Genomic DNA, 27,183 nt, shown 5'->3' on the forward strand with positions numbered 1-27,183 from the left:
ACTCCACTTTTTTCTGGCACTGAAACACTATTTAGACTTTTTAAAGAGACACATAATAATCAGCACCAGAGCAGCAACCTTTCTGACAATTAATAAACATCTACATAGGACCTTAAGAAATATTTATTTTCTATTTAAAAAATGAACAAACTTTTAAAATTGACAACAATCAAATGTTACATGTCTCCAGAAATGATACAAATATCACGTATACAGCACCACATAAAGGCATTTTTTGCTGAAAATGTTTAATCTGAATCTAATCAAGCATCTATAACTAACTTCCAGTTTACTAGGAGCACAGGAGATGGAGGAGCAAGTTAAAAGCAAGCACTCAGACAAATGCAGAATGTGGCACAACCCACAATAAATGGCCAATCTCTATTGCAAAAAATAAACATCAAGAAAAAAAGGTTAGGAGAAAGTGACATAACAACTCAACGTTGGTTTCTTTAAAAAATTTATCAAAAAAAATTGGGTGACAATTGGGAAATTTTTATTATGGACTGAGTACGTAGAAGGTGGTACTTGTTCACTTTCTTAAGTGTGATACTGGTATTGTGCTTACATAGAAGAATGTCCTTATAACCTGAAGTATTTAGGGCTGACACTTCAAGTGGTTCATCATACACACACATACACACACACATACACACACACACACACACAGCAAATGTGGCAAAATGTTAATCATTATTCAAAAGCTACATTGTGGGTATACAGTATACAGATGTTTGTTACATTGTTCTTTCAATTTTACTGTGTATTTGAAAATTTAGGGACATCCCTGGTGGGGCAGTGGTTAAGAATCCACCCGACAGTGCAGGGGACACAGGTTCAAGCCCTGGTCCGGGAAGATCCCACATGCCGCGGAGCAACTAAGCCCATGCACCACAACTACTGAGCCTGTGCTCTAGAGCCCGTGAGCCACAACTACTGAGTCCACATGCCACAACTACTAAAGCCTACAAGCCACAACTACTGAGCCCACATGCTGCAACTACTAAAGCCCCCACACCTAGAGCCCATGCTCCTCAACAAGAGAAGCCACCGCCATGAGAAGCCCGCGCACCACAACTAAGAGTAGCCCCTGCTCGCCACAACTAGAGAAAGCCCGCACGCAGCAACAAAGACCCAACACAGCCAAAAATAAATAAAAAATAAATTTATTTTTAAAAAAAGAAAACTTAAGATAAAAAATCTTTCTCTTAAGTCAATGCAGAGCAAAAAACAAACAACAAAAAACAAAAACCAGAGAATATTCTAGACCATAAGATACCAAAGAGATAACTTAATGGAATGAGTGAACCGTGATTGAATCCTGGGTCCAAAATAACCACTCTAAATAAGGTACTTTGAGAATGAGAGAGATTTTAAAATGGATTGTGTATTAGGTATTAGGGGACTATTAATATTCTTAGGTGTGATTAACAGGATTGTGGTGATGTAGGAGATCATAATTCTTAGGAAGTATATGCCTAAGCAATTAGGGGTAAAGAGTCACAGTGCCTACAACTTACTTTGAAATGGCTTAGAAAAAAAACAAGAGAAACAAACAGTAAAGCAAATATGATAAAATGTGAACCACTGAATCTAACCAGTGAGTTTATAGGTGCTACTTGTTCAATTCTTTCACTTTTTAATGTAAGTTTGACATTTTTCATAATAAAAAAGTTTAAAAAATGGATCCAAAATATTTTTTGAAGGTATAAAACTCATGGCTATTATCACTATCCTTTAAAAAGGAATATGTATTAGAGTAGCAGCAACAGTATCCTCCAACCTCCTCATCCATGTATTACCAAACAATATACCTACTTAAGTAAGAATTAAGGTGTTGAAGGCAAGTTCCGAAAAATTCATCCCTTTGAGGTGGATCATAGTTCAGGGCGCTGAATGGAAGAATAATAGCAAGGATTGCAAAAGGATGAATCTGTAAAAATAGAACAAAAAAGTTATTGCTTCAACTTCAGCAAAACAAAACAAAATTTAGCCTAATTATTATCTTAAGCAGAAGTCTTTCTCTAACATGCCTATAGTTAAATGAACATGCCCACAGTTAAATGACACATGTATCATTCTGTTTATTAAGTTTTCTACCTTGCTATAATTTATTTAATTCCACCACTAATTTCTAGTAACTCTAAATATTAATGCAGGAAAAATAAATCAGATAAGCTACAGATTGATTTTGTTTTGTGTAAAATCCTGTTCCAGAATTCCTTAGTCATTAAAATGACAAGAAAAGTGTCACTAATTTCCATGATACCAGCACATTTTATAGACTCATAATATAAATTAAGAAGTTTCTTAGTTTATAATAATCATAATTCATTTTTCTTTCTTTCCTTCTTTTTCTTTTTTATTCATTCATCCAATACTTAATAACTGACAGGCACTACAGACTTTTATTTTCACTTATTAGAAATAATGTCTTCTAAGTAAAAGCCATATCCTGATCTATATAATAGATTTTGTAAGTGACTGTCTTCTCACATAATCCAAAAAGCAGCATTTTACAAGTTCCAGAAATAAATGTGTAAGACACACTGGCAATTCAAGAATACTGAAGTCAGTGGAGATCTTATAATTTTCTCAGTTTTCACACTTATCTCACTCTTTTGAATAGTTTTTAAATAGTAAAAGTAACTATCACAGGATTATAGAAAACAAGAAAAAGAAAACAAAAATCATTCATCTTCTTTATCCTTATACAACTATCATTTTAAGAATTTCCTTCTAGTCAATGAATTTTGACTGATCTTAACAATATTTGTAATACACCAAAAGATGACAGCTGATCTCCCCAAATCTGCACTGCTGGAGGAAGGGGTTTTAAGGGGAGGAACGACAAACTGCTGAACCAGAAACTAGAGCTTAATTTTTTTTTTTTGGCCACGCCCCGTGGCTTATGGGATCTTAGTTCCCTAACCAGGGATTGAACCCAGGCCCTCAGCAGTGAAAGTGCAGAGTCCTAACCACTGGACCACCAGGGAATTCCCACTAGAGCTTAATTTTTAAACTTCAAATTCCAATCAAGTTCTCAAAGTACTTATGATAAACATTTATTCTTCTAGAAGTTGACAACTATATAAAACTAATGTGTAACAAACATTTCAATTTCACCTTTTCATTCTGCTGAAGGACCACTGAGGCTATCCTATCAAGTAGCGAAGTACTGAGGTAGTTAGTTCTAGAAATAAAAGATGCAATCCCTGCAACATTTATGTAATTAATTTCATCCATCAAACGCTGTAAGGTAACAACAGTTTCTTCAAGAAGTGAATCAGCAAACCAGTCTCCTTTTAGAGATTTAACTTCTTCCCATAACAGATTCAAACTGCTGCATTTTTGTAGTCTCTGACGACCGTAGTGATCTAGTTTTTGAAGTAGTTTCAACTGTTTCCCAGGAGTATTATTCCGATACATGGGATCATACTGAATACATCTTAAAACAGATGTGGCAAAACTATTCAGGTCATTTAGGTCACACTGTGGTAAAACTGCTTCAATTTGAGATATCTTCGCTTCGTCTAAGTGAGGAGAAGGAAGCATCGAAAGAGCACAAACCAGGAGGGAAATCTCACTAGGTATGACACTGACTTTCAAATAACTATAAAGAGGGAAAAATGAAAAGAACAAAATTAATACATCAGCAAAAAAATATATACATATAAGTATTAAAATATGAATATATAATTATTATTACAATTAATAGGTGTGATAGGCTTAAAATATAATTTAATTTAAGAAGGGTTGGAGAATTTCAAAGATGACAGCCTCTTAAAGGATTACTAAGGGAAGCCTTAAGATGTTCTAAAGCACTGCCCCAATTTTTTATGCAAAAATAAAACCATAGACCCTGACAAATAAAACATCAGTGTCAGAACAATGTCTGCAGTGCTGCAGCTGGAGATGGAACTTGGACTGAATTTCTGATGTGACCTGTCAGGAGCTTGACCTAGAACAGGCAAAGCGTGACCACTCAGTAATAGTGATTCCCTTCTTTCTTCTGCTACATAAGAAGCCCAGCTTTAAAAAAACAAAAACAGGATAACAGCGCATCCAATTGACGCCATCCTCCACTCCTCCTTTCCCAAACCCCTATGGTAAAAGCCCTACCACCAGGACAGCAGTTGTTAAAATACAAATTAAAAACTGGGAGCTTTTAAAGAATCTTTAGGGTTAGAAGTGTTGGAAGAGATAATCAAATATAAATTAAAACAAAATTGAGTTACTTTTAAAAATATTAAGTTAGCATATTAAAATAATGATAATGTTCAATGCTAGCAGGGGTGCATTGATACAGGCTTTCTCATTCACTAACAGTAAACTTAAAAAGTTGGTGCAAACTTTCTGGAAGGTAATTTAGTAGTAGCTTAAGAACTTTAAAAGTAATTATATCATTTGTCATGATCAATCTCTGTCTAGTAAACTAGCCTAAGAAAATAATCTAAAATGCAGGCAAAGATTTATGTTATGTTATTAATCGTATTTTTTATGTGGCTAAAATTTGAAAACAGTCTACATACCCAATGATGGGGAATAGTTAAGAGAATTATGATACAAATCACATGATGGGTAATATCCAATCACTAAAAACATTTACAAATAGTTTTAAATGATGTAGGAAATGCTGTTAAGGTTAAGTGTGGGGGTTGGAGAAGGAAGAACACAAAGCTGCACGTTCATGACTCTCAACTATGGAAAAAGAAAGCATATAGATATAGATACAGATATAAAATGTAAGTATATACCACAAGGAAATAAACCAAACTGTTGACCGTAGATGAAAGGACTTACAAATGATTTTTATTTTCTTCTTTATACTTTCCTCTGTTTTCAAAATGATTTTTTTTCCACATCAGATGGGTCACATGTTGACATCATAACAGGTTTGAGGGAGGCACATCTCACGCAATAGCGTGAACGCCCAATCATCATGCTTATGAAGTACAAAAGGATCTTAAAATGATTTTCATATAATATTTGGTCCATTGCCTGACACAAAATAGGTACTCAATAAGTACTAAATGACTATTTTATTCTTATAACCAGAAAAAGTTACTATACTATTTTATATAAAAAAAAGAAAGTCCCCAAGAGCTATATCTGTTTGCAGAATTGACCCAAGGGATAGGAACTCTCAGTATTTGCCAATCTTGTGATACTTGTCTGAAAATAAACCCCCTACAGACACAAACCTGCCAACCTCCATTCATGTTTTTCCTTATGGTGATTCCTCAAATTCCAAAACTTACATATGCAATTGTGTTTACAATACTACCACAAATCCACCACCAAGGCTAAAATTAGAAAATAAAAAAATACCAAGTGTTGGTGAGGATATGGAGTAACAGGAATGCTCACATTTTGCTAGTGGTAATATAAACTGGCACAGTCACTTTAGAAAACTATTTTAGAGTTCCCTGGTGGACTAGTGGTTAGGATTGTGGGCTTTCAGTACTGTGGCCCGGGTTCAACCCCTAGTCAGAGAACTGTTAAAAAAAGAAAAGAAAAAAAAAATAGAAAACTGTTTAGCAGGATCTACTGAAGATGAACATATGTATAACCTACAAACCAACAATCATACTCCTTGGTAAATATCCACAGAAAGGCACACATATGTTCACTAAAAGATACATGTGAGAATACGTATCATAACAGGAATATTTACAATAGCCAAAAAGTGGAAATAAATATCTGTCAACATTAGAACAGACTAAAACAAAATTGTTACATTCTTACTAGAGTATACAGCAAAAACATTATGAGGTAAACCTCATAAATAAAATATTAAACAAAAGAAGCCAGGCACCGAACAGGCAAAACTAATCTCTGCAGTAAAAGCAGGGATAGTAGCTAACCTGGGGAAGGAGGGGTAAGGAGGAAGGAGTAGGGTAATGTGGAGGGGATATGTATATTTTATGTAGATTATATTTCAATATATTTTTTAAAAAAGAACATATTATTCCAGCACATGAACTCCCTGGGTTCCCCAAATGGTTTCAGGAGCTATTTATACAAACGCTTATGTAAACTATTTTAATCAGATTGTGTTCTTTCACACAATCTACACTGAAGAGGGGGAAGGGTTAAAATTTTAAATTACAGAGGTATGTAAGGGCTCTCGCTGCTCAGAATTACTAAACTTGGACTTCCCTGGTGGTGCAGTGGTTAAGAATCCTCCTGCCAATGCAGGGGACACGGGTTCAATCCCTGGTCCAGGAATATCCCACATGTCACGGAGCAACTAAGCCCGTGCACCACAACTACTGAGCCTGAGTGCCACAACTACTGAAGCCCGTGTGCCTAGAGCCTGTGCCCTGCAACAAAAGAAGCCACGGCAACGAGAAACCCCCACTCACTGCAACCAGAGAAAGCCCGCGCGCATCAACGAAGTTCCAACGCAGTCAAAAATAAATAAATAATTAAAAAAAAAAAGAATTACTAAACTTCAACACTGTCATATTTGCTTCAAGTTTTTTAATAAAGTAGATAAAAACATTACAGGTAAAGTGAAATCACCTGTGATGCTCCCACTCCTATCTTATTTTTCTGTAAGCATACCTGTAGGCAAACAGTATTGTGTAATTTAATCTTTTAAAAAAGATCATGCTGACCAAATAAATAATGTTGCTGGGCCAGTTTATGATATCTAATTTAGAACATAAAATTCTTAATAGAGGCTTTGTGAAAGTTCATGTTAAATATGGAAAGGGTGAAGACACAATAATTCTGTACTTAATCATCTTGATAAGAAGAAAGTTATTTCTTTAAGAAAACAGTGAATCTTCTTATCTAATCTCCATATCTAACATGCAAAATTCTCATCTGATAAAGTGCTACCTCTTAGCCTTCAGTTCGAATCTCAACCATAGGGCTTCCCTGGTGGCGCAGCAGTTGAGAGTCCACCTGCCGATGCAGGGGACACGGGTTCGCGCAGCGGTTGAGAGTCCAGGGGACACGGGTTCGTGCCCCAGTCTGGGAAGATCCCACATGCCGCGGAGCGGCTGGGCCTATGAGCCATGGCCACTAAGCCTGCGCGTTCGGAGCCTGTGCTCCACAACGAGAGAGGCCACAACAGTGAGAGGCCCGTGTACCACAAAAAAAAAAAAAAAAAAAAAACCAAATCTTAACCATAATGGATATCACCTTATTATAGTAAAAATCATTTTCAATTATATGTCACTCTTTCGATTACAGCATAGAGTCCCATGCCTGGTCTTTCAAAAACCACAGTAAGAAAGCAAACTAGTATGGAAAAATGGAGGGGAAAAAGGTTAATGTGCTTTTAATTTCATTCATTATTCTGATCCTTAAAATAAAAATTTTTAATGGAAAACTCCATTTTAGCATAATGCAAAGTCAATGGAAAACTGAATAACTTCTTAGTTGAAATATGAATGCTATATCCATAGAAATGCAGAACTTTTAAAATTATAAAGGGAAAATCTGTATGAAAACACTTTTTCACTAACATTACCCCCACATATTTTACTTTTAAAATTTCGAATTTAAAAACTTAATATGCCTTAAAACAGGCAACTAAGCAGACTAAAGGCCCCCAAATGTGAGCACTCCCAAATGGAGTTTTGCCTTCTTCAGCAGCTCCAATCTTTTCATGGTTATTCCATCCCAGCAGGAAAGGAGAATGGCTTGGCTTTGTGTATTCATGTCCTAGGGAACTCATCACCCCACTGACCTCATTTCCATTTCAAAATATATCAAGCACAAGCACTAGCAAAATGGGCATGGCGGGGAGACGAGTGTTTTTAACATTTTTTATAACCTACCCATTTCTGCTTTCAAAACTTCAAACAACTCTGGGCTTCCCTCGTGGCGCAGTGGTTGAGAGTCTGCCTGCCGATGCAGGGGACATGGGTTCGTGCCCCGGTCCAGAAAGATCTCACATGTCACGGAGCGGCTGGGCCTGTGAGCCATGGCCGCTGAGCCTGCGTGTCCGGAGCCTGTGCTCCGCAACGGGAGAGGCCACAACGGTGAGAGGCCCGCGTACCGCAAAAACAAAAAAAAACAAAAAAAAACTTCCAACAACTCTATACATAAAGAAAACAAACAGTGAAATAAAGAAATAAAAAAAAAATAGTGAAAGACTTAAACACATCTATTTTAATCTTACCTAAGCAGCAATTCTCTGAGTTTCCCAAAAAGCTCTTTACTTTGAAAATGTAGAAAAATCAACGCTTGAGTTATCCTCAATAACTCTACTGGTTTATAGTTATCCAAATGTTTATACAGAATTGAAGCAATTCTAAAAAGAATGATAAAACATGTATTATAACCAGTTCATTCATGTACTTTTATTAAACTTTTACTGAGGAGCTGTTTCATGCCAGACATGCTCTGTGCTGGAGAAACAGCAATGAATGACACAAGGTCTTCTATTCTTGAAGAACTGTCTCAAGATGATAGAAATGTAAAACTGATTTAATTTTCTTCCTTAAATCCACTGGTCCTCTAACAGAGATGCTTAAAGCAATGGGAAATGCGAAGAGACAATAAGTTGGAAAAATTAGGGTAGAAGGAATATCTTTTAAAGGAATATATAATATGATAATGAAAAGATAAATATACACAAACTGAACCATGTATTTTTGTCTCTTCTTAAATGTCGAGTTAACAAAAAAGGCAATATATGGCAGTATGATTTCAAGGTAACAACTGTAGTGTGAAACAATTCAAGTTCATATAGATGTTAACTGTTCTGCAAAAACTGTCCTTTTAAAGTCAGTTCTGCTCTATGCTCTCCACTTTCCTAGATTATATCCTCTGCTTGAGAATAACAACAGCAGCAAATGAAATGAAATATGCTATAAACTATTTAACAATCTCTATTTTGAAAAATAAATTATTTAGAAAATAAACAATGACTTAAATGTTAATTCCGTAGCTCTTCAAAACCAAGATTACAGGAAAAAAACATAAGTTTTTTTCTCAAAAAAAAAATAGCAACTTATGAATGTCAACTAAACTTAACACCATGAATTTCAGAAAAGATTACTTTTTAATCAGACGTGAATTTCTGCTTTCCATCTCTTCCATTGCTCCCATCACTGCCAGGGCTTGCTGGCCAGTCAACTCCTCTGACATCAACCATATGGTTGATTTAAGTCTAGAAGCAAAGAAAAATATTTTTATGTTGAAAAACTGATGATTAGCTTACAAATTTTTTTTTTTTTGCATTTATTTACGTACTCTTTATTTATTTATTTATTTTTTTATAATAACTTTTTTATTTATTTATTTTTTTTTAAACATCTTTATTGGGGTATAATTGCTTTACAATGGTGTGTTAGTTTCTGCTTTACAACAAAGTGAATCAGCTATACATATACATATGTTCCCATATGTCTTCCCTCTTGCGTCTCCCTCCCTCCCACTCTCCCCATCCCACCCTTCCAGGCTGTCACAAAACAAATTTTTTTAAAAAATAAGTTCTTAGGTAAGAAATAGAAAATAATAGAAACAAAAACTGAATTTAATATATAATTCTAATTTTCTCCCCACATAACTGGGGATAATACAAAATACTATTAAATAAAGAAAAATACATTGTTTTCTTCAAAGTAGTTAAGGCCTCAGTATAATCCTAAACTATCTCTTAAAAAATATAGATAAAATGTTTTTAAATTAATTGGTCAATTAATAATTCTAACATTGTAAACCTTAGCTAGAGAGCTAAGGAACTTTAGCTAGAGAGCTAAGGAACTAACAATTGATATTTCAACTCTACCCCAATTTTTTAAAACTGAGTAAGATCTGACCAGGAAGTCAATATACCTGCATATTAACAGAAATCTTATATACTAACTACTTACTGTAACATTATAAACTGAAAATTTACAAAGATGGTCCATTTTGAAATCATCCAAAGTAATCCAGTAATAAAAGTATATAAGTGTGTCTTTTAGAATAATTTAGAAGGCAAGCCTAAAAATGAAGTCTAAAGAAAGCAAGATAAATTAATTTTCTATTCATCCTACATAGTTCCACACCATCCTTTTCACCAACCTTATCAAACATTTCAAACCCAGCTTCTCCCCATAGCTTTTCCCAACCATTTTAGTCCACGTTTTTCTCACTTTTCTGTCTGCCCACAGCAGTTACTATCTATATCACTAATTTTAGTAGTTACTCATAAACTATGTTGAAGTGTCATGCTATTTACATATTTCAATTATGTATTTCTGCACTCTCAAGTGGAATAAAAATTCCTTGAAGGTAGGGACTCAATTAAATTCAACTTTTGTACTGCCTTGGCATAAAAGATTTTAACAGTGCATGGTGACAAAAAAAGAGAAAGATTCCAATAAAAGTTTTTTAATAATCATCTTGTTTCCATGTTGATAGTCTCTTAAAATGTACCCTTAAATTTCTTCATATAATTCAAAGAACTCTTAAAAATAAAACTCTCCATGAAGTCTTTGCTAACAGAAATGAGGCAGATACCTCTATTATGTAACCCCTGGAACCCCTGCTCAACTGAATCTACAAATCACACTTATTTGTTTGCTCATATCTAGTAATCATGTATTAATTTAATATTTGCTCATCTTTATAGCCCAAATATTTCTATCTACATCAAATCTGGCAAAACAGACATAGAGAATGGACTTGAGGACACGGGGAGAGGGAAGGGTAAGCTGGGACGAAGTGAGAGAGTGGCATGGACATGTATACACTACCAAATGTAAAATAGCTAGCTAGTGGGAAGCAGCCGCATAGCACAGGGAGATCGGTGCTTTGTGTCCACCTAGAGGGGTGGGATAGGGAGGGGGGGGAGAGAGACACAAGAGGGAGGAGATATGGGGATATATGTATATGCATAGCTGATTCACTTTGTTATACAGCAGAAACTAACACACCATTGTAAAGCAATTATACTCCAATAAAGATGTTAAAAAAAAATGTGGCAAAACTAGAAATTCTTAAAAGATAGGAATCAGACCAAAATCACTCAAACCTGACACTGGGAACATATACCAATGTGCATAATAAATGCTTTTGATGATGAGTTTGAAGACACCAAAGCATAAAATGGTCCATCGTTAGGACTACTATAATTCTGAATATTCCACACTCTGTACTGGGGATGGGGGAGTCTTATCTCTCTGTGCAAAGCCAGTCACCTGGCCTAAGAAGGGAGAATAGCACTTAAATGATGTTCTCCCACATCCATTGCTGTGTTGGCCACCAGGGGATTATTGGTCCCCATTCAAAGCAGTAGGAGACTAAGAGTTTGAGATGTAAATTAGAAAAATCAGAGAAAGAATCAAGGAGCAGAGCACAAGAGATAATTCTCCCTTCTACGGTTGAGTGGAGTGACTTTTCTGACTTCCAGAACTGCAAGATCTAAGCTTGAAGGCTCTATATATTCTCAACAAGAAAAGTAAAGTATTTTTAGCTGAACTTACTGTTTCTCTTCTTCAGGTCCTGCCACAGGTCCCAATGTTACAAACAATTTTACAAAGCTAGCTGGGCGGTCAAACAGAGGAATCATTTCTGTTAGCCTCTTCTTAGTCATTAAAATAAATTCAAAACTATGAAACTGTAGAGAGTGGTATAGACTAAGTATTTTACTTATGGAGTCCAAATCAAGGTGGTTCACATTGCTCAAAAACACTTTATTGCACCTTTCCAATAGTGGGTAATAACTATATTTAATATTTCGAAGAAACTGTACTATTCTTCTTGCAGTGTTGACCTGGGAAGAATCTATGGTGTCAAAAAGTTGCTCTGCTTTGTTCACTAGTTGCTCTTGAAAACGCTGTGATATTAAAGAAGATATGCTGACCATTAAAACAGACAAGCACCTGAAAAAGGAAAAAGATGCAAAGATTTTTACATTATCTAAGAAAAATGAGCAATTCTAAGACTAAATGCTTAGAAACGGAAAGGAACTGATAAAAATATTATAGGTTTTATACAACAAAATTTTTCTTTTAAATACTAATGGGACTTGAACTCTGATCTCCCACTAATCAAACCCCTTTAGGCAAAAAAGAATTGAAATAATTTTATAGATAAATGCTTTGAAGGAAAATATTTTAGTGAAATTTACTCAGAAACCACTCTGGGCCAACAGCCCATTGAATGCAACATGGAAAGTCTCATTCTATATTTTTGGAAGTAGACTTCGCTTTGTTACTCCTTTCTCTGTGTATCTGTAATTTACCAGTAAAAATCTTGGCAAAATATTTCTCACTAATGATTTCATATTTTTTAATGTTTCAGGCTACATTAATATATAACAGTAGGACAATACTGAACGTGAATATTTCTTCACTCAATAAACACTCTTAAGAAACATAAATCAATCTTCTAGGCACTGTGGAAGACACCAAAATTACAAAGGTGAGGTCTCTGCTTTCAAAAGACAGTTCTTACATGATACAAAAATCAAGAAACTCTAAATAAAAGAATATACCTAATAATGAATAAAGAATGCAAAATGTAAGATATATAACAAACGTGGGGATAATAATTATAAAACAATCTACAAAAAAGACACGAATATCTCAACCATTAGGATAGGGGGCCTGTTTGCATTTTTTTGTTTCAAAATTTCTTCAATCCTTTCAATAAAACAAATTATGTTTTAAAAACCCAGTTATAGGGGCTTCCCTGGTGGCGCAGTGGTTGAGAGTCCGCCTGCCGATGCAGGGGACGCGGGTTCGTGCCCCGGTCCGGGAAGATCCCACATGCTGCGGAGCGGCTAGGCCCGTGAGCCATGGCCGCTGAGCCTGCGCGTCCGGAGCCTGTGCTCCGCAACGGGAGAGGCCACAACAGTGAGAGGCCCGTGTACCGCAAAAAAAAAAAAAAAACCAGTTATACAATACTTTGGCTTCTCTAATCAGAATGTTTAATGTTAGTACCAATTAACTTTAATTAGTAAACCAGCATTGCTATTTAGTTTAATCATGAACCCTTTGAATACGATTTTTTTTAATTGTATATATATTTGTAATTGCAGTTTGGAGTGGGGAAATGTCCAAAGATTTCATTAGATTCTCAAATGGGTCTATAATAATTTTTTAAAGTTAAAAAAGTTTACTTTACAGTGATTTTTATTGTCTCTGCTTTTATAAGCTACTTTCATGTATGTGTGAAAATATATATAATATAAAATTTACCATTTTAAACATTTTTAAGTGTACAGTTCAGTTGTATTAAGTACATTCACACTGTTGTACAACCAACACCACCATCCGTCTGCAAGACTTTTTCATCTTCTCAAACTAAAACTACCGATTAAACAGTAATTCCCCATTCTCCCCTCCCCCAACCCCTGGCAACAACCATTCTACTTTGTTCCTATGAATTTGACTACTCTAGGTACCTCATATAAAGTGAAATCATACAATACTTGTACTTTTGTGTATAGCTTATTTCACTTAGCATAATGTCTTCAGGGTTCATCCATGTTGTAACATATATCAGAATTTCCCGCCTTTTTAAGGCTGAATGATATTCCATTGTGGGTATATACCAAATTTTGATTGCCCAATCATTTGTTGATGGACATTAAGGTTGTTTCCACCCTTTGGCTATTATGACTAATGCTGCTATGAACACTGGTGTATGCTATAGACTGAACTATGGTTCCCCCCCACTCCAAATCTATATGTTAAAGCCCTAGCTGGCAATATGACTATATTTAGAGGTAGGGCCTTTCAGGAGGTAATTAAGGTTAAATGAGGTTGTAAGGATGGTAGGCAAACATGTTAGCTTGCAAGTAAGGAAAAATCACAAATCTTGACAACATTGTGTTATACTTTACATATTTCATCTCTAATTCCCACAGTAACATTGCACAGTAGATACTACTATACCTGTTGTATAGATGAGGACAGTGAACTTCCAAGAGATTATAAAGTCACATAGTTAGGAACTAGCAAGTCTAAGTGTGTGTGCATTCAAAGCCCAGAATCTTTCCACCATAACACAAAGCCCCTACATAGATTTACCTTAAGTCCTGTATCGTTTCCAAGTTCCTATTTACAATATCAGCTATTTTTCCCATTAATGGACTAAAACATAAATGTTGATCTGCCAGGCAAGAGGAAAATTTTGACAGCATATTAATATCAAACCTATTAAAGTAAATATACAAAGGGGATCATTACTATTTATTTTCACTTAAAACATAATACACAGTTATAAAATAAAAAGCAATAAAAAATACTAATATATTACTACTATAAAATGAATTTTTCTAAAATGTTGATTATTTATTATTATAAAAGTAACCCAGGCTAAGAGTTAAAAAGCCAAATTCTACTTGAAGATTTTAAAAAGGGAAAAAAACACTTGAAATTGTTTGAATCATTTACATATTAATTTTTTGAGGACAGAACAATTTCAACTCAAGGTTGTATATTAACAAATAAAACAACCTCTACTACAATCATGCTTGAAAAACTTCAGAATTTTCCTATAGGAAAAATGACTCGATTCCTTCAACAAGTAAATGGCAAGACAAATGAGCAGGAAGGAGAATTGTTACAGATTTTTAAAGACTTTGAATTCACTAAAAGACAAGCATAAGGAACTGCACAGCAGCATAATATGTAACAGCAAAAAACTAAATGCTAAATAGCAACAATCTCAATGTCCATCAAGAGTACAGTGAATAAATTGCACATATTCCTAGAATACTATACAGCAATAAAAAAATAACAAATAGCGCAATATCATGGAAGAATCTTTAAAATATATTGAGTGAAATACACTAGGTATAAGAGTTCTTACTATATGATTTCTCGCTTTTTTTTCTTTTTGTTTTTTGGCCACGCTGCATGGCTTGCAGGATCTTAGTTCCCCAACCAGGGATTGAACCTAGGCCACAACAGTTGAGAGTGCCCAGTCCTACCCACTGGACCACCAGGGAATTCCCAGGATTTCATTTTTATAAAAGCAAAACTAATTTATGGTAGTAGAAGCCAAGAGAGTGGTCACTCAGGGCAGGAAGGTAGGGAGTGATTGGAAGAGAGCATGAAAGAAACTTCTGGGAAACTAGTGATATTCTTTGTCTTGATCTTGGTGCTATTACACAGAAGTATAAGTGTATTTTCAGTATGTGAAAATTCATCAAGATGCATACTTATGATTGGTGTAATTTTAAATGATATCCTTTAATAAAATGAGTACTTACAAAAAAAAGGCAGAGGGCTTCCCTGGTGGCACAGTGGTTGGGAGTCTGCCTGCTGATGCAGGGGACGCAGTTCGTTCCCGGTCCGGGAGGATCCCACATGCCGCGGAGCGGCTGGGCCCGTGAGCCATGGCCGCTGAGCCTGCGCGTCTGGAGCCTGTGCTCCGCAGCGGGAGGACACGGCAGTGAGAGGCCCGCGTACCGCAAAAAAAAAAAAAAAAAAGGCAGAGAAAAACTTGACTAAATGTAATCAGTAAACCTTGTTTGGATACTTATTTAAACAAACTGCCTTATAAAAAGACCTTTTTTAGAGCAATCAAGGAAATTTGAACTCAGTTATTAGGGAATTTAAGGAATAATTATTCATTTTCGTAGGTATAAAAAATGGCATGGTGATTATATATATATTTTTAAAGAGTGCTTTTTGTCTATCAGAAATATATACTAAGGTATTTACTGATGAAATGATACCACAATTTAAACTATACTGAAGGGTAGGGAGGGAACTGGAGGTGATCTAGACAAAACAAGACTGCTATATGTTGGTAATCGTTGACACTGGATGATGCGTACAAAGGAGTTCATTATACTAATTTCTCTACTTTAGTACATGTTTAAAATCTTCCATAATAAAGAGGGTTTTTAATTTGAATTTCAAATGTATGCTAATTATTCTTGCTATGATCCACCATAGTGTTAATTCATAATAATCTATCCTATTTGAATCATTACAAATTATATTTATATAACAAATTCATAGATATTATAGCAAAATCATTTAATTAAGTTACCGCAGTAACAAAAATTTAACATCATAGGCCACCATGACTATAAAAAAATCAGAAATTAACATTTATTCTATGATTCTATTAGAAATTCTACACATGGAATACAAATTAGGGTTTAAAAAATTTTATTACTTAGTATTATAAAAAAATAAAAGTATTGCTACAAATTAAAAAAACACCATATAGAACAAAGTCATTATCACCTGAGCTATTGTGAAATTAAGAAAAATTAAAAAGAAATGTCTGATTCACTGGGAAGTATAATTGCATATCTGTAATTTAATTGTTTAAGTAGTAGATAGTAAAACCAAAATGAAAAAAGCACCTATTCTACAACTGATTTGTTCAAGATGAGTAATACACATACCATTTAATGCTGCTTTGAAGAAAAGTTTTGAGCTATTATCAACAATGACCAAATTTAACCCCCAAAGACCTAGTAGAGTCGGCCCTCCGTATCCAAGGGTTCTAAATCCATGGATTCAAGCAACAGCGAATCGAAAATATTCAGTTAAAAAACAAATTCCAGAAAGCTCCAAAGAGCACAACTTGAATGTGCCGCATGCTGAGCAACTATTTACATAGCATTTCCATTGTACTAGGTATTATAATTAATCAAGAGATGATTTAAAGTAGATGGGAGATGTCTGTAGGTTTTATGCCAATATTACATCATTTTATATAAGGGACTTGAGCATCCATGGATTTTGATATCTGAGGGGATGCTAGAACCAACTGCCCTTGGATACTGCGGGAAGACTAGTTTGAATTGCTCATGAAAGCACTAAGATTATTCTCCTTACCCTCAACAAAAAGATAGTTACAGGTAGAGAGAATGCAAAAATGGAGAGAGAAAACAGACAGGTTTAGATAATAAGATTAACTAAAACCACCATTCAGTAAATGAATGTGGAATTTCTAAGCCCAGAGATCTGGTGGGTACCTTGTTTAATTTAATCCAGCTCACACAACAAAGGCCTACAGAGCTTTATATGACTACAGTTGTAAGAATTTACCATTGTTTATGCTTTAAACATATGCTGCTACAAAGGAGGAGCTGTAAAGTTTATGCTGCTCCTCTCATCTAAACACAAATAAACAGCTATAGTTTCTCTTCTGCCCTAGGTTACTATTTGGTTTAGAGGGAGCATTGTTCTGTGGTTTTCCTCCTGTCTCTTTCCCACCTTGATTTTCCCTTTCCTCACTAACATTTGCTTTATTCTACTAATGATGGACCTTGGCTATCCAGAACCCCTAGGTTTAAATATTCCAAGTTTTCAGAAATAGCCAAAATGAGCTCTGCTACTATCTCAGCTGTTTTATAAACGGAGAGCTTCTCATATATTCTTATAAAACATAAATAGTATAGTATAGGATACCATAGGCTTCTCTGTACTCATAATACTCAACAAATTTCACATTTTTCTAGATAATTATTTTTTTATTTTTTTGCTTTCTTTTTTCTTTGTTTCTCTTTTTATTTTTTTACAAACCCTTGTGTTGAGGGCTGACTTTCAATAGATCACAGCAGGGAGCTGCTCTGCTACTATGAAACCCCCCACCCAGAAGTAGGTCGTCTACCAATGGTTTAGCACCAGGTTCCCCATGAACGTGGGGTGTGGGACGGGGGAGCGGGCGGCTGTATTTCTGGTCATGCCCCGTTCTAGATTATTGATTATGGCAATATGCTAAAGATATAGCTGTGTATAAAGTAGGAAAGAGATCTGAATTGATACTATTCACAGCAGTGGACCTGAAAGCTTCTAAGACACTGTTAGCTTCTAAGACTCTGCTCACTGCCTCTTCATAAAGATGGAGTGATAGACAAGTACCTATAGATGCTGCTAAACAGTTATATAGCTTTCCTTTCTCCTGAACTGGTATCTTCTTTCTCCTTTTATGACTCCTGAACATCTAGGGTTTTTACTGACAGCCTATCACTCAGAATGTTTTTCTTTCTGAAGCAGAACTCTTTCAGAAAAATTCAGAAAGCCTAGTCCAAGAATAGCAGTGACTCTATTTATATTTTGATTAATTATATATGTTTAAAGCACACTACATTCCACACCCTTAAATAGGGAATATTTGAAATACTTTTCTTTCTCTCTTAAGGAAAAAAATACATTCCCCATTCTTTTCCTACAAGATTTCACCATGCTAAATAAACACACTTTACAAGATCAAAAACCCCTCGAAGTAAACTGAATTTAAATACATTTTTTTCAATGAAGCTTGATAGTTAGGCAGCAGCTCCTCATTCTTTCCCTATAAGATTTCACTGTGCTAACACTGAAAAGGACAACCCTGATCTTAGTTGAAAAACCCAGAGTACTTGCCTTTCCAGTCTTCTCCATGCTTCTGTAACTAGTGCTTCAACTAGCGGGTCATGGGCCTCAAAACCAAACCTCAATAAAATCAAGAGAAAATAATTTTCTATACAGAAACATTTTAAAATTATTAAAAACATACATGCAGTAAGGATTATACTGCAAAAGTAAACCACAAGTTATTATATTCTTACACAATCAGTCCTTATTTCTGGTCTGGTCTCATTTCAGTATTCTGATTTCTTGGTACAATCTAATAAACCCCTATACTTTATCCCATGCCCTTCTCATCCTTTTATCTGTACATTTCAATGACCTCCACTGAACAATAAAAATGTTCAATGATATATTTTATGTTAAAAGTACATCTAACACGTACTACTTTGCTCTGACCGCAAAAATATTTATATAGGAGAAAGTTTGTAAAATAAAGAAAAACTTTAAGTGGGTAATAAAAATCATTTATAACTCTGCTACTCATAAATATCCACCATCATTAACTTGGAGCATTTCTTTCCAGTTATTTTTCTACATACTTAAAGACATACATATTTCTTTTACATTTTTATATCCTGCCTTTTTCAGTAAGTTAACATTATATTGTGGACATTTACCCATATCATTACATATTCTTCAAAACATAATTTTTAGTGGTTGTGTACTATTAATTATGTGAATAAATTATCATTTAAACATTCACCAACTTACTAGGATCTTAGTTTTTCAATATTATAACAATGTTGGGATGAATAACCATATACAAGAATCTTTTTTTAAAAAATTTACTTATGTATTTATTTATTTTTGGCTGCTTTGGGTCTTCACTGCTACACGCAGGCTTTCTCTAGTTGTGGAGAGCGGGGGCTACTCTTTGTTGCGGTGTGCGGGCTTCTCATTGCGGTGGCTTCTCTTGTTGCGAAGCACAGGCTCTAGGCACGTGGGCTTCAGTTGTTGTGGCTCACCAGCTCTAGAGCACAGGATCAGTAGTTGTGGCGCAAGGGCTTAGTTGCTCCGTGGCATGTGGGATCTTCCCAGACCAGGGATGGAACCTGTGTTCTTCCCTGCATTGGCAGGCAGATTCTTATCCACTGTGCCACCAGGGAAGCCCAAGAATCTTTACATGTATCTCAGGTTACTTTCTTAGGATAAATCTTAGAAGCAAAATTACTGGGTCCGAGGACATTTTTATAGTTCTGGATACGTATTATACCACCAGAAGCATATGGCAGTTCCTTCACTAACAATGCAAAGCATATACCTTCACTAACAATGGATATTTTCTATATATAATTAAGCAATATATATTATATGTTGTACATATAAAAATCTCTTTTTAACCGATTTCAACATCTTTATAATGTTAAGGCTAGGTTATTTTGTCTCCTAAAAGTCAAAGACTTTCAGGTTGAGTCATGAAACAAAATCAAACTACATGTTATTTTAAAAACTTGAAAACAAAATTATATTTTACTCTTAAATCCTTTCCTCACTAAAATATGACTTAGGAGGGATACACAGAAATGCGGTTTGGGGGCAAATCACCATGAAGCAGCATTTCTCCATCTGTGCAGTGTTCTTGTGAGGTGTTCAACACAATGTTTTGTGGATAAGTTTGGAAAATATCCCCGCTAAAAGGTTCACAATATACATTAGCATATGTATATTGAAGAGTCCTGCAGGCTCTGAATGCTCTGAAGTCCAATAAAGATCTGTTTAATTTCGTCTGATTCAGCATTTTCCAAACTAATATGACCACTGAGAAAACAAAACTGATTATCATACGCATCCCACCATGTACCTCAGAGAAAAAACTTTGCAAATCTGAGAAAGACCACCAAAAAAGGGATGTCACTCTTTTTTAGTCTAACACCACCCCCCAGAATAAGTAAAGCCTTAAGCCCCTTTCTTGTATACACTGACACCATAATAAAAACAACTGTATCTCTGCTTTGTACAGTGCTGACATCTATAGCTACTTAAATGGCCCTTGCACCTTGGATAATTTCACCAATGAGACTAACAAACAGATTAATTTTAACTTTTGTGTCCTTTTTCCCTTTATATAGCTGCTCAATTCTTCATTTAGGACATCCAGCTCTTCTGAAGGCTGGATTCCCTTGAGAATGATGTAAAATTTCTTTTCTTTTTAAATTTTTTCCCAACCTTATTGACATATGATTAACAAAAATTGTATATATTTAGGTTGTACAGCATAATGTTTTGATATGTATATACACTGTGAAATGATTACCATAATCAAAGAATATCCTCTACATATCTTTAAAATATTAGATGATCAGGGCAATTCCCTGGTGGCTCAGTGGTTAAGAATCCACCTGCCAATGCAGGGGACACGGGTTCGATCCCTGGTCCGAGAAGATGCCACAGAGCAACTAAACCCGTGTGCCATAACCACTGAGCCCACCGTGCTGCAACTACTGAAGCCTGCTCACCTACAGCCTGTGCTCCGCAGCAAGAGAAGCCACTGCAATGAGAAGCCCACGCACTGTAATGAAGAGTAGCCCCGCTCGCCACAACTAGAGAAAGCCCGCACGCAGCAACGAAGACCTGTTGCAGACAAAAATAAATAAAATTAAAATAAAATTTTAAAAATTAGCTTATCAGGAAAAAGGGAAAAAAACATTTTTTCCCGTTTAGAGCTTTTTAGAAAATTAAATATAAAAATAAACTACAATCATTTCTATAAAATCTAAAAGTACATTACTTACTGTTGTATGATGTATAACACATTCACCAAGGTATTGTCATTCATGAATTCCATTTTAGTTGTAGCTAAATTATGAAGAGTAAGAAATTGGGGATGGTCTCTGATACATTCCACATTTTTTAACAAGCTGATCTTCTGCTTTTGAAACTGCCAAAGCATACTGAGTGCACATGCCACTTGCTTTTCTGAAAGTATGGCTTTGTTTTTTTCAATAAGATCAAATATTTGCTCTTCATCTGTACACTTATTCATCTGACTAAGTAATGGTTCGAAACTAAAGGGTCGAAGCTGAAACACTCTCCAGGAGAATGGACAAATAGCTCTTAGGCGAAGCATATTGTAAACAATCAGTCTAGGAAAAGAACTATCTTTTCATTTATATCACAAATTTTCTTACGTAAAGAAAACCATTTGCAACTAGCAGTCAGGTGCAATATGCTGGTATAAAAATAACTGTTTTTCCTTCATGTAGCTTGCTTCCATTATGATGACTCCAAATCTCATTCCAATATGCAATTTCTGTAAAGAAATCAGTTTAACACAGTTATAACTATCAAATTCCAAAATTCTAATTAAAATAACAAGCTTTTCCTCCATTAATTACACACTTTGTTCTTAGCCTGAACCTGAGAGCAGGATTTAATCCACAACTAAATATCCAGGAAAAGGGGTTTCCTTCCACACTCTATTTTATTTATTTATTTATTTATTTTAGTATTTATTTTTGGCTGCATTGGGTCTTCCTGCTGTGTGCGGGCTTTCTCTGGTTGCGGTGAGCGGGGGTTACTCTTTGTTGCGGCGCACAGGCTTCTCATTGCAGTGGCTTCTCTTGTTGCAGAGCAAGGGCTCTAGACTCGTGGGCTTTAGTAGTTGTGGCACACGGGCTTCAGTAGTTGTGGCTCGCGGGCTCTAGAGCACAGGCTCAGTAGTTGTGGCACACGGGCTTAGTTGCTCCGCGGCATGTGGGATCTTCCTGCACCAGGGCTCGAGGCCCATGACCCGCATTGGCAGGCGGATTCTTAACCACTGCGCCACCAGGGAAGCCCCCCGCACTCCATTTTAAAAATGATAAATCTGACACTTAACATGAAGTTTTCAAATTTGACTATAAAAGCAGAAGGGAAAAAAAAAAAATCCCAAACCAGAAAGAAGCATCTTTTTAAATAGAAGAATAAAACTGCAATAAATAAACATTTTGCCTTTATAGTTTCTATGAAGAGTAGCCATTAATTCAGAGCCATAATAAAAAATGTTTTTTTCAGAGGGATGATTTCTGGTATATTTGCTTTCAAGATAATTTCTTGCTCCTTTCTCCTTGTACACTAAAAGAACTCAAACAGTTTAATCACTATTGACCTTAAGTAGGTTTTAAGCAATAAATGAGATGATTAAAGCCCAATCAGGACATATGAAGAAATCAAGTAATGTAGTTGCGTAGTGATGCAACAGGAGAACCAAAGACAATAAAGAAAAAGAATAATTTGTTTTTAAAATTTATAAATGTCTATATTTCTAGTTGAGAAACAATGGCTAGAAAAGCTGGGACTAAAATCCTATCATCTAACACTGCTGCAACATTTTACAAAGGACTTTTAAAATACGTTATCCCATTACATTCTCTCAATTAACCTGCCAGGTAGATGCTATCATTTGCATTTTACAGAGAAAAGCTAGGTTCAAAAAGGTTAAAAAAAACTACTCTAGTACTAATGAAGCTGAGACAACCACCCAGTTCTTTCAACTTGAACATCCTCATTACATCAACAAACCAACACTAAAAGTATGCCTCAGAATCCTATGGCTAGGCCAAACTGTCTGTACCCAAGAAAAAACGATGAGACAATATTGACTACTTTGTGGCAATCTGTACAGCATCCCGACCCAAGCCGACTTGGATCACACACATACACAAAAAACTCTGCACAAAGCAGAGTCTCCTGCCTATTCACATCTGAAGGTGCAAAGAACCCACTGGTTACAATACCAAGGTGTCAAGTCCCCAGCTAAGTGACCTTGGGGAAGTGACTTAACCAAAGTAGGGGCCTTGGTACTATAAATGAGAGATAGGTTACCCGCCGTGAACAGGTACTGTGCAGGATACACAAGGACACCCTTTGCAAATGGCAGGCATCCTCCGCGCTTGGCACACAGTGAAGCTGAACGAATGAATTTGGTCTCCCGGTCCTGGCTGGGAGAGGGATCAGCCCTGCCCTAGTCCTCCGCGCTCCGGGAAATCCAATACCCGGAAGAAAGCCTCCGTTTCTCAGCCGAACCCAAGGTCCCGGCCCGAGAATGTGCTGTGAGCAAAAAGAAAACCTATCGCCGCCACCCGGCCGAGACCTGCGGGCAAGTTTTTCCCTCAACGCCAAAGAACTTTTCTGAAGAATCGCGGTTAAGCCTGGTTACGAGGGCTCAGAACTCCAGCCTATTCCACGTCTCCCAGCAAGGGACGCAACAGGCTGGGTTGTGTCGCTCACGCCTCCCTCATATCCCAGAGTTTTTAGCCTTTCCTCGAAAGACATCACCTTACCTCTCGTGGTGTCCGTCCCCAAACCATGAAAAGAGGCCAGGCGAACACAGCGTGCTCTACCAAAAGCACGCACTACACGCCCAAGGGCACGTCGCGGCGAGGTCGGAGGAACAGACGTCGCTTACGCATTTGGCAGGAATTCTGGGTATTGTAGTTCCTCATTGAGACACTCGGGCCACACGTCTTGAAGTTATAGGTCCTTAGGGCACGTGTTTCTCAACTATATGAGGTTTTCTCCCAGTCCGTGAAGACTGATATTTTTATAATATACAGTAGAAATGAATACTTAGAAAAGTGAAATTTGAAAACTTAAACATGGAAAAGACACGTCCAGATTTTTATTTATGTTCAACGTGTATGGATTAACTATCGAATGCTATAAAAGCATCAAACTTCTCTCAGTTTCTGCACTTGCGTAGTGGTAGGCAGGTACCAGTTCCAGACCACAAAAAATTTAAGAGCTTTATTGAGAAATTATTTACACACCATACGATTCACCCATTTATGGTGTATAATTCAGTGGCTTTTCTTAATTCAGAGTTGTGGAACATCACCACAATCAATTTTAGAATATTTTTATAACTCCAAAAAGAAACTCTGTAACCATTTAGCAGTCACTCCACCCACACCCCTAACACCCTAGGCAACCACTAATCGCAGAGCACTCTTGGAGTAGCACTGATTTGGATTGTTGGAAACTAGATCAACTGGTAATAAATATGAAAACTGAGGTCGATCTGAATGCACAGGACAGAAGGGGTTTCAGAACAAATGCGAGAAAAAGCATAGGGATGAGACTCAGCATGACCTGTGTCAATGCCCTTCAGTCAAAGACCACCAGGAATACACCTAAAGTTGGAATTACTGGTTGGCTGCAATGAAGCAGAACACACCCTAAGCGGTGTCAAATTAAGATGGTGTTAGAAAGAACTTACTATAGTATTTGGCTTTGTGTTAAGTGATTCAGGGGTTTAAGAGGGACTTTTCTATACATTAGCTGCTGTGAGAATTTCACTGAATATTTTAATAAACTTTATCTAGAAGGCAGAAAGAACAAAGTGAGGTTGAAGCTGTAATTGGTAAAGAAGCAGCCCTCACTCATATTAGCCAAGATAAGTGGATGTTTGGTCATTTTTTGTGGTTTGGACAATATTCTTTTTTTTTAAATAAATTTATATTTGGCTGCATTGGGTCTTTGCTGCTGCACGCAGGCTTTCTCTAGTTGCAGCGAGTGGGGGCTACTCATTGCAGTGCGTGGGCTTCTCCTTGCAGTGGCTTCTCTTGTTGCGGAGCACAGGCTCTAGGCACGCAGGCTTCAGTAGTTGTGGCTCATGGGCTCTAGAGCGCAGGCTCAGTAGTTGTGGCACATGGGCTTAGCTGCTCTGTGACATGTGGGATCTTTCCAGACCAGGGCTCGAACCCATGTCCCCTGCGTTGGCAGACAGATTCTTAACCACTGCACCACCAGGGAAGTCCCAGTTTGGACAATATTCTTGTTTTTGTCTGAGTTCAGGTATAATTACGGAATGGTCTTGTTTTGGTCTTGACCCATTAGTCAGAGAGTAACCTTGTTTCATGTTGGCATTCTGTGCAATTGTTATGTTCAACAGAATACCAAGGCCGAGCTATGAGTGCCAGATCAGCTCCTGGCAACAGTAAGGCCTAAATGATAGTGACAGGACAGTTTCTTCACTTGTTAGGGGCTGTTTGTCTCCTTCTCACCTGTTTGTGGAATTATTAGGAGACAAGTCTAAGGAACAAACAGATGCCAGCAGCTTGCCTTCCTCTAGAAACACTGTCCATGTAAGAAAAGAAAATCCTTTTTGTTTAGTCACTGTTAGGGACTTTTTCCTTTACCTGCAGTCTAGGGCATTCATAAAATACATATTTATATACAAATCACACCTGAGAACTAGGGTAATAATTTAAATCCACAGCTATAAAATTTCATTTTAGCTAATGATTTAAGTCACGAAGAAGTATCTTTTACAAGGGCTGACAAGTGGTTAACAAAGGGTGGCTCTAACTTTCCTCTTAGTAAATGTCAATGCCCTTCAGCCAAAACCCACCAGGAACCTGCAGTTGATGGACTTCTTGTTACAGCTCAGGAAAATGAACACTGTAGGAAACCATTTGGCAGCTCAATAAAAGAGTGTTAGAAAGAACCTCTTACAGGATTTGGGCTTTGGTGGGTAATTTCGGGGAGGGCCTAAGGAAGATGAGGTTTGCCCTATCTTGGGTGCTGTCAGGAAACAGGGCAATTCTGTGATTGGGTACCTTAATAAATTTTAACTATAGAGAAGGCTGACCGAAGTGGGGATAAAGCTGAAATTGGTAAAGAAGTAGCATTCATTCATTTAGCAAAAGGGGAATCTTTGGTATTTTGTGTTGCATAGTGAATTTGTCTGATCTTGATGTTCTATGAGATTCCTTATTCCCACAGGAGGCCAACATGCTTTAAATTGTGCCAGATTAGTTTGAAATAACATTGATGCTTAGCTATGAACATCAGATCAGTTTCCCAACAACAGGAACTGTTTATCTTTTTTATCACAAGTTAATGAATGCTTTTTCTCCTGGAGTAATTCTGCCAGTAAAAAAATGTGTTTGTTGGATATAACACCAAAATTATTGGCACCAAGAGAAAAAAATAGGTTAACTGGACTTCATCAAACTAAAAAAACTTGTATGCATCAAAGGACACTATCAACAGAGTGAAAAGGCAACCCACAGAATGGGAGAAAATATTGCAATTGATGTATCTGCAGGGATTAATATTTAGAATATGTAAAGAAATCCTACAACCCAATGACAAGAAGATTTCTTTAATGGGCAAAGGACTTCAATAGACCTTACTCCATGGCCACAGGCACGTGAAAAAATGTTCAAGGGACTTCCCTGGTGGTGCAGTGTTTGAGAGTCCGCCTGCCGATGCAGCGGACACGGGTTCGTGCCCTGGTCCAGGAAGATCTCACATGCCGCGGAGCGGCTAGGCCCGTTAGCCATCGCCGCTGAGCCTGTATGTCCAGAGCCTGTGCTCCGCAACCAGAGAAGCCACAACAGTGAGAGGCCCAAAGTGTATGTATTATGTGACCCAATAATCTCACCTCTGGCTATCTTTCCTACAGATTTATAAACCTCAATATATAAGGATATACATAAAAGGATGTTTATTACAATAGTTTATATTAACCAAAACTTGAAACAACTGAAATGTCCAATAGGAGAATGACTAGATAAATTATAGTATGCCCATACTATGGAATGCTGTATAGATATCAAAGATGTTCATGATTTTTTTTTTTTTTTTTTGCGGTACACGGGCCTCTCACTGCTGTGGCCTCTCCCATTGCAGAGCACAGGCTCCGGATGCGCAGGCTCCGCGGCCATGGCCCACGGGCCCAGCCGTTCCGCAGCATGTGGGATCCTTCCGGACTGGGGCACAAACCCGTGTCCCCTGCATCAGCAGGTGGACTCAACCACTGCGCCACCAGGGAAGCCCCTACACTTTTATTCAAATGAAAGCATAATATGTAATATGTGTGATGTGATCTCATTTTTGTCAAAGGGAGGGAGGAAGGATACTAAATGAGGATTTTTTAATGTTAGAATAGGAATAGAGAAGAGTATCATTGGAT

The 27,183-nt window shown here is 36.7% G+C and overlaps 1 protein-coding gene and 1 non-coding gene across 2 annotated transcripts in view; both read right to left on the minus strand.

Moving 5' to 3' along the window:
• FASTKD1 (FAST kinase domains 1) overlaps window positions 1–21,544 on the minus strand; it is a 31,625-nt gene extending 10,081 nt beyond the window's left edge. The window contains exons 1-8 of the mRNA XM_065880553.1: window positions 21,017–21,544; window positions 18,297–18,365; window positions 13,989–14,114; window positions 11,436–11,834; window positions 9,023–9,133; window positions 8,141–8,272; window positions 3,127–3,613; window positions 1,819–1,933 (exon numbers count right to left, since the gene is read on the minus strand). Coding sequence (XP_065736625.1) covers window positions 1,819–1,933; window positions 3,127–3,613; window positions 8,141–8,272; window positions 9,023–9,133; window positions 11,436–11,834; window positions 13,989–14,114; window positions 18,297–18,365; window positions 21,017–21,351 — 1,774 coding nt within the window. The 5' untranslated portion in view covers window positions 21,352–21,544. The remainder of the gene's footprint in view (window positions 1–1,818; window positions 1,934–3,126; window positions 3,614–8,140; window positions 8,273–9,022; window positions 9,134–11,435; window positions 11,835–13,988; window positions 14,115–18,296; window positions 18,366–21,016) is intronic.
• Window positions 4,863–4,965, minus strand: LOC136126185 (small nucleolar RNA U13). The gene has a single exon (XR_010656078.1). It is a non-coding gene; the product is annotated as a small nucleolar RNA U13 (small nucleolar RNA).
• Window positions 21,545–27,183: the final 5,639 nt, after the last annotated feature.

This window comes from Phocoena phocoena, chromosome 7 (assembly GCF_963924675.1).
Source record: "Phocoena phocoena chromosome 7, mPhoPho1.1, whole genome shotgun sequence".
NCBI lineage: Eukaryota > Metazoa > Chordata > Mammalia > Artiodactyla > Phocoenidae > Phocoena > Phocoena phocoena.